A 14,554-nucleotide genomic window follows, 5' to 3' on the forward strand; every position below is an offset into this window, starting at 1 on the left:
GACGATGATAATTCATGGGTTGAACTAACCCCACAAATCACAAAAGTAAGAGGACCTGCACTCTTTAAACCACATATAGTTATTCAACAAATTGCGAATGTTATTACTGCAAGTATTTATGCTTCTATCTACACATATAAAGAAATGATGTCTTTCTGGAATTCAATAACTTTCAACTCCAATATGAAAGGAGTTCTCAAACACTTTACTAAGTCATTAATAGATAGCAGAGAATCATTTTCAAATATTTCAGGCACGAATTATTATAACTCTAGAACTATTTATCTAGATTCATTCATTTCGCCGGACTTCTTTAATAATCAATTTGTTGAAACCTTTGGTAAAATACAATATATAATTGAGCGATGCGGAATATTCTTTGCCGCTTTCTTATTCATTAAGCTACTTATCGACATAGTCTTATGCTTAATTCGAGCAATGCAAATTAACAAAATTACAGATGCATCTATTCACTTTGGTAAGGCACTCTTTGCTGCCACATTTGACTTAATGTCAGTTCCAGTTTTGACTTCTATCTATCAAGCAACAAATTCTGATAATAATAACACTGATGAAAATAGAGAACGGACAATGCAAGTTCCAAAAACCGAAAATATTAATATTAGAGAACGAGTTATTCAAACTCCACCTTATGCAGAGAATATAGGCTTACAAGCTTTAAGATTTGAGAATAAAAGTGGTTACCCAAACCTACATGATGAGAATAATAAAGACGAAAATAGAAACGATCACAACGTTCCTACGTCTCCAGTATAGGATTAATTCCTCTATTACTTTAATATCATCAAATTATTTGATGATAATACAGACTGACTTCAAAATAACTACTGATTTACTTTGAAAGAGAATACAAAAAAAGAAAAAGATAATACTAGCAAAATAACTTCAAAAAATATACTCTTAGAATAGAATAAGAGTAGAGAATACTTGATATTTCAGGAACTTTCTTCAATCCCTAACGAATTGATACCAGTCTTTCAGAAGGAACCTTCAAGTGGTTGGCCCGAATACAATACACAATCAACTTCTAAACCTCAATCTGGAGTTAAACAACTTGACAGACTAGTACAACCCTCAACTCACGTTACCCCATCTACAACTTTTCTCTCAGCTATCAAGATTTCAGCAGGACAAACTCAAGCAACCACTGCAAATTCATCAACAACAGTTACATCATCCAAAAGGAGATCTAAAACTTCAGATACAATTGCAAAGAAACAACCACGTAAACAATTCATTAGAGAGACATTCAGCCTAGCAACACCGCTAGAAGTAAATATACCCAAGACAAACAGTACGGTACCCAACACCTTAGCAAACACTACAACTACCCAATCGTCACGACCAAACTTTCTTAATCTTCATCATTACATAACTACCCCCCTGCAAGACCGCCTACAAAAACAACATCAAGCTGAGATACAAGCTAAAACCCCCGGTTTTAGTGGACACCCGAACTACGATACAAATTTAATCTACCAGTTGCAACCCAACATCAATAGATTCAATCTCATTGGTTATTTGTCGAACAAAAATTCTTATCTACTAACTAATCACAACCTTCACGGACAAACAATACAAGTCCCGTTTGATAATATTACAGCAAACCTCACTCCTCAGCTTGATACCTTCACTTATCAGGTACAGCAAAACTTTCTGACAGAAAGACAACGCTTTCAACAGCTCGAACAACGGATTACTGAGCTCCAACTGGAGATCGCAAATCTGAAGCATCAACTCCACATCCTCCGCTCATCACGTTGAGCACTCACGGAATGGAATAGATAAATTTGTGGTTGTTGATGTTCAGTACTTCCTTCATTACTTCTTCTTCTTTCTCCCGCGGTGAGGAAAGTTATTCGTTAGTTTAAACGCCTAATTATTAGCCATTTTGATTACCTTACTCTCCTTCATTGCATTACTTACATCAAGTAAAGTAATCCGCATTTCTTCAATCTTCATCGAAACAATCTTCAATGATTACACTTAGCGCAATTTATGGTGAACAAGGAGTCCATTCTTATCTTTAGATTGCAGATTTGATTTGTTCTCGCTTCTCTAATAAAATCTATTCTTTATCCTTACCGATAGCTTATTATCATCATTCAATTGTTCCATCGAATTCCATAATTTATTTAATGTCTTACAACCTTTCAGTAGACGTTAAGTATTTCAAAACATATTGTGATCTCGCTGAATTTATTCAATCGCAAGTTATTAAAACTTCGAAAACATTCTTAGTTGGAAATAAATTCTATACACCATTGTCAGTTCATTGGACATTTGAGTTACAAGAGATTATCTTATTCTTGCAAGATAACAATTCCAATGAAATTGTAGTTTATTTTCATCAAATTCCTGAGTACGATTTATTTGAAATTCTAAAGCTTATTCATACAGAAGAAATTCTTAACATCAATAATCTAAACTTTCGACCTCTCACTTATTTCAATTAATATGTTAACCTTCAATACTTTGGTGATCACGGATATGGAAATGTTACAACCTTTCGTTAACAGGTATGCATTCATCGCCATCCGCCATTTATAGTTTAAGTACTATTTGGATCTTCCTGTCAATTCCTTTCAAAGATTAAATGGTCTTCCATTCTCCCCATTGACACAAAAATTGAATTACTATATAATTCAGAATGAACACATATTTTGAAGGAGGTGTTGATATCGAATGGTTTAAAGACTATTGTCAACTCTCTGATCATGTTGAATCCGCATGGGTTAACTTTTCTAAACAGATTATTTTTAACGATAAAATTTTCAGAATCGCCGAATTATATTATTCTGAATTTCAATGCGAAGTTATTTTATTTCTTGAAGACTTTGAACAAAAAGAAATTGTTATTTATTTTGAACTGATGACAAAAAGCAAGATTAATTATTTCTTAAAGCTAATTCATAATGATCAACTAAGTCTAAATATTAATTCCTTAAACTATAGCTACAAAGCTTACTTCAATTGATTTATTCTTCAACAATACTCAAATAAAGATGAATTACGAAACGGAATTCTTTATTTGGGGAGTTATTTCAACAACACTAGCCCTTATGGTGTTGTGCGCAGTAATTTTAATTTCCCTATTCATTTACCTCGCTTGTCATTATAGACCATTAACTTAACCAGTATATTCTTCAACTTATATTTTTCTATTATTCAACGTCAGATGTACTAGCAGCACAATTTTATAGAAAAACTTCAAAAGGTCTATTATAACGACCAGCCAAAAAAATTGGATCTATTATTTTGTACAGCCCTGTATCTTAGGACATCGTCAACCCTTCTTCAAGAGAGAACTCAGAAACAAGAAGCTACGATGAACTTAAGAACTTTAACCAAGTAATCTACCTCACAAACTTTAAACGCTTAATTATTATAAAATTAAGCTAAGTAATTTATTCGATTATGTAAAATTTGATTTAATACCTATGGACCGGGGTGGGATGTACTGAAGTGTGCTACACTCAGTAACACTATTTGATAATCTTAGTGCTATTTTGAGAATTTACGTTATAGTGCGTGAAGCACAAACTTGATTTGGACAAAGTCCATTTTAACCTGTGAACAAATTACTAAGTAGTTTTGAATAAGCTACTATTTTAAGATCACTAACTAAAACTGAGAATACTATGACGTGATATTATCACGCCTCACAGATAACACCAAGTTAACCTTGGTAACTCTGTCGACACTGTTATCTCTATCCAATAGGATACTTGAGAACCACGTGTCCGCAAGTATAAAAGGAGCTTGCACGCTCAACCACCAACACTTTTTGGTCCCTGATAACTTCTGATATTAAAATCATACTCCCGTATTGTTCCCTTGCTCAATCTCAGCTTACTTGAGATATTTTTCTAACTTAGAATATTTTGTGACTTGTTCTTAACTAAGAACTCTCTAAGTCATAAAATATTAACTTAGCACAAATTTGGAAATCAGGTAAGTTTAACTTAACTTCTCTAAGTTATAATTTAACATCTCTTAAACTCTATCTAAGTTACAAGTTAACTTAGAATAACTCAACCTGTACTATTTAGTGCTATCTCAGTCTTAACAACTTTAATTATTCTATCCCTTCATGCTCGGTTCATATTTGATGCTGTTTAACATAACTTATTAATTCATATTTGCATTTAACTTTCTTAACTATATACCAAGAGTAGAACTAGGGGTTGAACTCTCAAGTTATACATGTGGTCCCGCGATTAACCCCGTCGTTTAAGTATCTAATGTACGGACCAGCAGTATAAAATGCTCGTCGGAATCCTTCAATACACTTTGCATCATTTACTAAAATATGCCCTTTCCTTCCACAAAAATCTGACCACAGATCATTTTCTTCTTAAATAGTGCACCTAAAAGCACCTAAATGTTGAGTGAGAAAAACTTTTCCCCAATTATCATCACAAGATGCCATTGGTAGGCGTGCGCCCAAATGTGAATGACCAAAATTTCCATGAATGCAAGAAATCCATCTGATGGCTTCTGTTGTTCTGATCAAAAGAAGTCATCGAAACAATTGACGTAAAATGAACTCACTTGATTTTGTAGCGAAACATCGTTGTGAGTATAATGAGAATACTGATTTGAATTTAGAATTTTTTATCAAAAAGTCGTTGTATTTTGAATTGTTGTGGTTAAAACTATTTGATTCCAGTTATTTGACAGGTTTTAGTTCCAGCTGGAACAAAATAACATGTTCACTCCGCAAAATTATTTGTCTGAGTCCAAACTTTTATCTAACTTAATTAGTTGCTATGGTTTCGTAACTCTATCCCGCTCCCTCCCTCTACCGGGCTGTGATTGACAAATCATCACTATCAATATCACAGTTTATCAATATTATCAACCCCAACTGAAACTGCAGCATAATCTTTCGCAGAAATTAATTTTACCGCTTTTTTTTCTTTTCCCAAAAAATTATTTTTCAATCGCATGAAGATATCAGCTTATTCGCATGAATAGCTGAGAAAAGTTAATAGAAACTATTGCTGAATCATATTTATGTGTATGTTTTGGTTTTATGGTGTACGGATAATATGTGTATGCCGATAGCATGTGGTATTAGAGGCTAAATCTTCTCCAAATTTTGGGTCTACCTAATTCTACTTTTCCCCAATTTTCCCCATAGTATGTGAGACTAGGAAAGTGACTCGCCATGCGACCGGCCTCAATACAAGGTCACGTGACCTCTTTTACAAACAGTACGTATGGCTACCTCATGGAGGAAAACAAAACAATTCATGTAAAGTTAATCTTCGAATGGACGTTTTGTGAATTTTAGTAATATTATGGGAGGTCCTTGCTGCGAAACCCGTCTAGTAGCACTGAAAAATGAAGTTTTAAAAATTGCAATCAATTTTTAATATTTTGAAGACGATAAGCTTTAGATTCAGCATCCGATTTCTGGGCAACGTTTACAAAATCTTTCTTGGATAGTCGAGAACAATTTTCATGACAACAAAGGCTTGAAAATATTTAATCAGCAATTAAACGGAACCTGTGCTTGTTCGTTAATGAAATGTCGCGGTCAATATTTGATTAACTAATAAACTAGCAAACAACATCCAAGCTGAGCTCAATTGATTAATTGGCTGATTGATTGGGTATACCTGGGCATATTGGGGGGATGGGGTAGGCGGGCCAAGGGTTCATTTATGAGGATATCTAGGGGACCCTAGATGGAAAAATGTGGGGGAATGGAGGGAAAGAGGATACTGGGAATCGTGAATGTCAATCATTGAGTGACTGCTTTGAAGGAATTTAACAGGAGCTGCAAAAGAAGTTAACAAAGTACCCTCAAGGGAAACAAAGTGTTAATCCCCTCAGCCTTTTATCCCAGATATCCATAATCATTTTAGATGTTTACTTTATGCATTAACACAATAATCCACACCGAGTGATTAGTTGCGACAACCCTAGTTACGAAAAACAATAGCAATATGATACTGCCTCAGAGCATAAACAAACAAAAACAACAAAATAATAATTAGTCTCTTTAACCTGATCTATTGACAAGCTTCCCGGAAACGCATAAAAAATGGCTCTTAATTGCAAATTCATAGTTTTTCTCATTCTAACATACAATTTAAGAGAGAAATTCTACTCTTAATGTTTTAGAATTTTCATAGTGCTTCTAGTTTTTTGTAAATTTTTTAATTGATACTAGTTAACGTGAGGTGATTCACTCAGAAAAAAAAATGTGAAATCGCGTTCTAGGGAAAAATAATGTTACATTACTCATCGTGTACAAGAATGCAAAACTTGTGTTCAGAGCTCTCTTAATTTGTTTACGAAAACAAAGCAAAACAAAACAATAATCAATTAAGATGGTTTTAGTGCACCTTCGTTTATTCCCAGGTGCGAAATTGGAAACAGGGATGATGAGATCGGGAAACAAACAAAACCAGGACCTAATGTGAACAAACAAATAAACAAACAGAATTGAAGTGATTGCTAAGGTGAGGAAAAACGCAGCGTGCGAGTGACAAAACGTAAAATAATTAGAAAAAAGCCTAAATTAACATACTGTTCAATTAACTTTACAAAATGTTCCGGTTAAAATTGATCAAAACAGTCTTTTTAAAGTAAAAATTATGGAATTGGATCTCAAGATAAATTGTTCCTAGTTTTTTACTTTGTTTTAGCTTTTATTTGCTATTGATAGCGAATAAATTGAGAAATAAGGCTAATTTAGCGTTATGCTGGAAGGGCAGTTTGTGTTTGAACGTGTGAAATAATTAGAAGAACGTGTTTTGTGTTTGAGAGGAAAGCGTGAAACCTATTCTTCTCCTGTTTTCTCTCGCTCTCAATGAAAGAAGCCGCCGATCCCGTTTGAAGTGTTAAAAACAGTCAAATGTCAAATCAAAGCTCATTTCTCAACACCCAATCAAACCGTTCATTTAATCGAATGACGTCCTACTGCTAAAAATGCAGAAAAAAGATTACTGAATAAAATGTCTCACGTTCGTACAGAGAATATGAAACTTATGAAAGTTAACAGGTGAAGTGAATGTTATCTTTGGATTAGTTAAAAAATGTTAAAATCGAAAAATTTGCTCAATTAAGCTAATTAATAATGGCTTCTAACGAAAAAAAAAATTAATTAAACTTTGTGATAGTAAATATTCAAAATTTGCATAAAATTATTTATACAAAAGCAAAATAGCAAAATATTTCATTGTAACAAATTTTACAAACTTTTGAGGTAATCATAATTTCAAGTGTTTAATGTATGGAAAAAGTTATATTAGAACGATATTCGGTTTGAAGATCATGATTCCAATTTAGGCTTAGTGTACTTAAGCGGGATGATTTAAGTGTCGGCGTGTCGTTGCGTATTAATCCTGGGTGACAAGCGAATGACAGCTAGAGGTGTTTTCCATTCAATCAGCTCCCCAATAAAAATGCCGAAAAGAACCTTTTGAAGCTGTGAGCCGCCTCGACAGTTTCTGTATGAAGCCCAAATAGAGTTCAAATTTTGTTCACAAGTGCCTAGCTACGCTACTTTCAACTTTCAATTCAGCTAATTGTTTTCACGTTTCCTTCCTAAAATTTCCCAAATTTAATTGCTAAACAAAATTGTTCCTTTTAAAATGCTTTGCTTTGTCGGATCGAAAGCGTGATTGATTTGTGAAAAGTTGGAATTAAATTAAGACAAAGAAATGTTACAATTGTCAAAAATTGGTTTAAAAAGTCGAACTAAAAAGAGCAACAATCGAAAATAGTTTCTCCTTTTACAGTTTAATTACACGGCTTGAAATACACAATCAATTTTTGATCCATGAGTATGGGCATAGTTAACAGAAATTAACAGAAACAGCTCATTATTTTTATTGATAAATAGCCACCATTTCCCCAAAACCACGCCTTCGAAATAAAATTACGCGTTAGAATTAAAACCAAATTTCTCGCACGGTATGGTCATTAACAAAATGCAATGAACTTTTATTGAAAAACTGTAGCGCATTGTTTAATGAAGGAATGGGAAAGACGTTGCCGTTATTTTTTGTATATTTCTTAGAGAAAAACTAAATTAGCTTTGTTTCAAGCACTCTTATGTTACATTTGACAGTTTAAATTTGCAAAGAGTTAGTGTTTTGGGAAAACAAAAGAGGGGTAAGACGCGGAGCGACGCTTTAATAAACAGGAAGCCTTTCCCAGTTGAAAAAGATTGCAAATATAATGACAGATTTGAAGTTGTTTTCCCAAATAAATAGGAAAGGACATTAATATGAGCACTTGTACTGCGATTGACAGAACAAACACTTATGGAAACACATGACATGTTTAAGTTTAGATATTTTTGTAGTGATAATAACGGTGGTTCAAATTTAATGAATGTCCTCCCGCTTATTATTTTCTGTCATTATCAACTCTTATCCCAATTTTTTTTTGGGAAAAATCCCCCGGCTGTGATTAATATCTAAACCCCCTCAACAATAGTTAAGGCTTTATTTCTTCCTTTTGACAAAATTGTTTGCTTTATTTGCTTGTTTGTGAATGCAAATCCCTTCCTAAAGTAAACAGGATGCTTTTAATGATGGGATTGTTAGCAGAAAATTTCACATGTTGATAAGGTGACTTTCTTTTTGCTAATTAAGTCTGCTTGACTTAATCAGCCATTGTTAAAGTGGTATTGTTAAGTTATTAAGTAGGTCCAGAAGTGGATGTTTTGTTAAGAGTTTAACCAAAAGCAGCAAATAATCCTCTTTTTGGCAGCTCTTATTAGAGAGCAGAAATCCAGATAAAAATTAAGAAACAAAAATATTGGTCAAAATAGCATTATATTTGAACCAGCAGACCAAATTCAATATTTGAAGTATATAATTTTAGTTTCAAAACAGCTAGGACATTTGAGTTTCTCAGTTCCTGCCACGTTTTCGGCAATACATTCTCAAAGCTCTTAAAAATGAAGTTCATGTCTGCTTATTAACTGTTATCAACAAATCTATATTGTTTTTGTGCTCAATATTTGTGGGGAAAAGAAATTAGGTAAATGAATTGTAAATTATGTGATCGATCGATATCCATAACTAAATATATAGCAGAGTAAAGTACAGGTATGCCATTTATTTCAAAATAAAGCTATTGAACCATTGTTTGGAAACAGCAAATGAGCGAAAGAAGAGAGAGAGAGAGACAGAAATAGTTTCTGAAGAGAATTGTGAAAGAGTTTTAAAGCTTTTCTACGTTTAGAGAGTTTTTGAGTTGGGACTTGTCTGTTAAAGTCCATATCTTAACTAAAGCTCTAATCCAATAATTGACACAAGATAAAGACGTTCTTTTCCACTGTAAAGTGATGTGACATTGTAGCAATGCGAGTTGGTGGTCGTCAACCGTCCTGGATTCCCAAGTTGGTGGCGACAGACGAAAGAAGGAAGTTTTCAAAACTGTGTTTCGTAAAATAAAGCTATCGCATGATCAAGTTGAGCGTTTTGGTCGAAATATTATAGCCAATTTGCAGATCACTATTGATGGGTCTGAAATTGCGCGTTTGGGTTTTTGATGCTGTTTTTGAGGTCGGGAGGAACCAGCCCCCGATTTTTTGTCGAGAACAGCTGTGAATTGTATCGTCAATTCGTTTCTATGTAGTTTCGGGAAAACGAGACCACATTGAACAAATAAAATTGATTCCAAGATTGAAAACGAACGAAAGAGAATTTGAGTTCCTGAAGATCGCGGATCTGAAGAGCAGGAATCCTTTTGGGCTTGTTTCGAAGGAATCAATCAAGCTTTGGGAAGGTCGTACATTAGAAAGGTTGATGCAGCTGTAGCACTGCTGAGCAGTGCATTAAGTCCAGCAGGGGTTAGACCCGCGGGTAGAGATGGGTTCGTTGCTCCAGCTGTTTGGCCGAGAGAACCCAATGGTCCCCCGAGTGGTAGCGAGCTCGGAAGAGGAGCCGGCGGTACCCCTCCGGGCGTTGAGTTTGCTGACAAAGAAGGAGGTAGGCCAAACTTTGAATAGGGGTGGTATCGGGCAGCAGCGGCAGCGGACAACGCCGACGCCAAGTCAAGGGATCCGGGCATTTTGCGACCCAAAGATGAAGTCAAGGAAGCAGCACTAGCTAGAGGGTTTGCCCCGGCGGCAGCAGCACTGAGAGATCCCAAAGATCCCAGGAAGGAATTGGTGGATGTGAGAGTACTGGGTACTGTTTGTGAAGCGACAGCAGCTGCCACTACTGACGGCGACAATCGACGGTTGCTGTTCACAAGTTGCTGCAAAACGTTTGCTTCTTCAATCGCGGAAGAAACTGCAGACTGGGGCGATGATGTTGCTACTGCTGATGCGTTGTGTCCGTTTGCCACATTTCCCTGTTGGTTTTGGACTGCTTGATTTGAGTTGTTTGTTCCAGACGGATTCATGTGTGCCTGTTTTATATGATCCATCAACTCATCGGCGGTTGAGAAACCCTTTCCACAAGGCGACCCCCCGCCAACTGGAGCCCATTTGCACCTGTGTGGGAGTTCTTGCTGATTACCCGAGTTGTTCACTTGTTGGCCCAGTTTAGGACTGAATGCAGCTCCTCGACCAGCGAGGGAACTTTCTAAGGAGGTCAACCCTGAAGTAACGCCAGTGGGTGCCGCGGAAGAGACGTTGTTGGAGCTGGTATCCATTGGGGTTCCGGAAGCAAGTTGCTGATACAAAGCGGCCAGAGAGGGTGATGTATGCAAAGCACTTTGAAGACCACCCATTGAAGGGTTGCTGAGCAAAAGCGGGTTCGAAAGCAACGCAGCCGCGGCCGCTGACATTCCGGTCGAATTCAACAAACCTCCGGCTTGATTTGAAGGTTGAACTGGATTGGCGTTTGATACCGAAACGTTGTTTGTTGACATATTGCTGTTGTTATTGTTGTTTGTGTTCAATTTGTTGGCTTGTGGGTCATTAGTCAAACAATGCGTACATCCTGCAGCTCCGTTAGAGTTAGGACCGCCAGCATGAGCTGTGCTAAGTTGAGCATGTCTGATTGCAGCAATACAGTTGACGCACCCTCTATCCGCACAGACAGGAACCAGAGCGGTGCTTCCCCCGGGCGTTTTGACGGGAACAAAAGTGATGTAAGGTGATCCGACGCCTGGTTTTGAGGGTGAATGACCACCACCAGCTATGAACTGGCTCGGGGGTCCACACATTTGGCAACCATTTCCAGAATTGGCGTTCGATGCCGGAGGTGCTCCGGGTGCCGATCCTGGGGAACCAAGTCCGGCGGACAAAGCTGCGGCTGTGGCGGCAGCACTGTTAGCGGATGACTGCAAAGCGGTGACGGGGTTCGCTCCGGTCAAACTAGCCAGAGCTGAAAGTGGGTTTGTTCCGGCCGCACCAGCGCCCGCTGCTCCAGCGGGAGGAAACATGTAAGCGGATGCTGCCGCAGCTTTTGCTTGCTGGATTGCGGCTGCCAGTTTTAAAGGATCGTAACTATCCAGTAAATTGCTGGGAAGATTCTGAGCTGCGCTCGCCGCCAGAGCACTGGCAAATTTAGCTTGTAACTGTTGGCTGTAATCTGCAGCGGCCGCCACGGGTGAAAGTTTGTCCATGTATTTAAGCAAAGAAGCCGCACCAGCTCCGGGCGGGTTGCTCAAAATTGGCTGTTGCTGGCTGGGGTGCTGGGGTTTTGGCATTCCGGAAGCGACGGAACCGTTGGGTTGCACGGTGGGTGCAACTCGCAGACCTCCAAGAGTGTGCGAATCGAGAACATTACTGGGGGGTTGCTGCTCGGAAGTTTCGCTTGCAAGTCGCATCCGGTTACCCCCGTGATGAGATAGCGGAGAAGGAAGTTTTAGTTCGCCCAGTGGGGGGCTGCCGCATGAGAGGGTTCTGCCCCCCGCCCCAAATATGGATGATGGTGGGCCGTTGTTTGCATTGGGGTTGTTGTTGTTCATTGGGGGACTGCAATCCTTGCCAATGTTGTTGCAAGTTGCAGCTAAGAGAGCAAGAGGGCTCTTTTTACTGTCGAACTGAAACAAAAATATCAAATTATTGTTTTATTGTAAATGCTTTTGTTTTTACAAAAATTTTTAACTTTCTCCTCGATTAAGTATTTTCTTTTTAAACACTTTTAAGGAGACCTTTTTTCGTCAAAGATGATACGAAAAGATTAAAAAAGTATCCAACTTTTGATAACTTTTGTGTTTTTTAATAATAAGTAAGTTAAAGCACCAATAAAGTCCGTAGAAGTTTGAAAACTTTTTGTTTTCAAATTTATGTCACTTACAATTAAGATGAAATTAGATTAGAGGTTAGATAAACAAACAAAATGTCAAATCTTACCGTTCCATTTTCTTGAGGTTCGTTTGGATTCAGGATTTCGATTTGAGATCTGGCCGAGAGCAGAGTCGTTTTTGAGCCCAACAGCGAGGGCGAAATTTGGGTTGGCTTCTGCTTAGGCGGTTTGGGTGCATTTTCTGACGCGTCTTCAGATTTCGCTTCGTGACCTTCCGAACCGCTGATTGGGGAATTTCGTTCACGCTTCATAGCTGTTGTTGTTGTTGACTCGATTTTGACCTCTTTTGGGGACTGGCTGTTTTCAATGACTGAGTTGTTGTCGTTTTCTGAAGTTTGGGATGCGGTGTTTGTGTTGTTACACATTGTTGTGCTGTGATTGGATGTTTGTTCTTCTGTGCGGTCTGTGCTGCTAACTGATAATTTTCTGCTAAGTGTCATCCTAGCTAGGTGTTTTTCCTCCTTTTCCTCGCTTCCTCGCCCGTGAGAAAGTTGGGATTGGGTGCGGGTGTTTTTGTTGGTTTGCGGTAGTTGACAAGAAGCAAATATGAAATTTGGATGAGAGTTTATAACCCAGTGCTATATTTTATAGTCGGTAATAAATCTGTACTTTCGCAGTAGTCCAATTGATTCTAGTATAAAAACTAGGGAAATAAGTCCGCAACGCAATAAGTCTCGCTTGTTCGCAGTTGTGCAGCAGTAGCGCAGTGCTCTGTTTTTGGGTGTGACGCGAAAAAGGGCGGAATTTGTTGTGTTTGAGGGGGGACTCCCTTTTTCTTTTTTGTGATTGGAAGGGAAAAATCGATCAGCGCTGCACTAGTGAGTTGTGGCTCCAAATTATTTTCTCAGGCCTTCCTGCTCGCAACGTGTCACAGAGATGAAACAAATTCGGATCTGCCTTTTCCGCCCGAGATCAAAGGGAAGCGCGCGTTCTAACAGACAACCAATGCCAGTAAAACACCAGTTACATCAAAGTTGCACAAAATATTCATTCCAACAATACAACGTCGCCGTCCATTGGCCAATTCACAATAAAACAATTTTCAGCCAATCACAACGCCCGTACTAGAATTCTTCGCTGACTCGATCAAGGCGTTATTAGAAAGTGGATTAGATCTCAGGTAGAATTGACAGATGTCAAAATTGAAAATTCGCTCTGTTTCGGATAGGTAAAAACTTCAAAAGAAACAAACTGCTCTTTTAAATTAGATCCTTTCTTTAAATTCACAGCGCCGCCACATCTAAGTATGCGCTGAGCAGAAAGAGAGCTATGCGTTACGAGCGGCCGAAAAGACTTAAGTGCGCGCTTGTAGCTGCATAGTAGCTACGTATCAATTCAAAGATTGATTTCTGAGGGGGTTAGTTATACCGATTTGGAGTAGGCTTCAAGTTTGGATTGAGGGGCCGTAATTTGAGTTTAGCGGAGTGGCGGGGACGTCGGCAGCGGCAGCGCTGAGCGAGAGTTGAAAGGGAGCTAAGTAAGTGGGGGAATGATTAAGCGGCGGCTCTGCTCTATTCGTGCGAAATGGATCCGCGCTGTTCAATTTGGTCCCAAATGACAAGAATGACATGAAGCACAATAAGGCGGCACACTTCAAAGAGAAGCCAACCAGAGCCAGCCAGAGAAAGAGAAGAAAGCCAGATTTAGAGAGCCATACATTACAACACACACGCGCGCACACGCATTACATACATACAGTCACAAATCAGCAATCACGCACTCTCACGCACAGAGTCAAATCTCGTCGCATAAACAACGTTGGCAGCCATTAATATAGAACACAGTAAATTAGAGAGAGAATGAAAGAAAGAAAGAAATCTGAACGAGCACCATTTTTATTTACGACCGCATTACGCTCAATGCTAGTTATTGCTTCTGTCACCCTCAAACCATTTTAAACCACCCCTCCCCTTCACCCCTCCCCCTCCCCCGCACCACTTCACACGCTTCTCTGCCGACACTCACCACCCCCCCCCCCCACACTCTGGTAGTCGGCTACCCCTGGTGTTTGAAAGCTGGATCTATTTATCTTTGATAAATCTTATCGTGGCACAACGTATGGTACCGACTGGGGCCATATACGTCACACGGAGAGTCAAAAGTGATAACAAAACAACAGCTGTTTAAATTTAGCTGGATGGACCCAGAACCGGGCCGCTGAAATTTTAAGGCGCATAAAAAATAGTTACATTAAATTTCAAAGTACTATTTGAAATTTTTCTAGTAAAGATGCGCTAATTTTTTAGAAAAAAAATAGGAAATTTTTACCCGGACCTTGCTCACAGTGAGTTTCAGCG

At 38.3% G+C, this 14,554-nt stretch overlaps 1 protein-coding gene across 1 annotated transcript; it reads right to left on the reverse strand.

Moving 5' to 3' along the window:
- Positions 1 to 9,026: 9,026 nt before the first annotated feature.
- Positions 9,027 to 13,214, reverse strand: LOC142341665 (uncharacterized). Its single transcript, XM_075392791.1, has 2 exons — positions 12,305 to 13,214; positions 9,027 to 11,991 (listed from the first exon to the last, which is right to left on the reverse strand). Exons 1-2 carry the CDS (start codon positions 12,695 to 12,697, stop codon positions 9,766 to 9,768), a joined length of 2,619 nt encoding a protein of 872 aa, XP_075248906.1. The 5' UTR covers positions 12,698 to 13,214; the 3' UTR covers positions 9,027 to 9,765.
- Between the last annotated feature and the right edge of the window lie 1,340 nt (positions 13,215 to 14,554).

Source organism: Convolutriloba macropyga, chromosome 6, assembly GCF_964194025.1.
Source record: "Convolutriloba macropyga chromosome 6, txConMacr16.3, whole genome shotgun sequence".
Classification (NCBI taxonomy): domain Eukaryota; kingdom Metazoa; phylum Xenacoelomorpha; order Acoela; family Convolutidae; genus Convolutriloba; species Convolutriloba macropyga.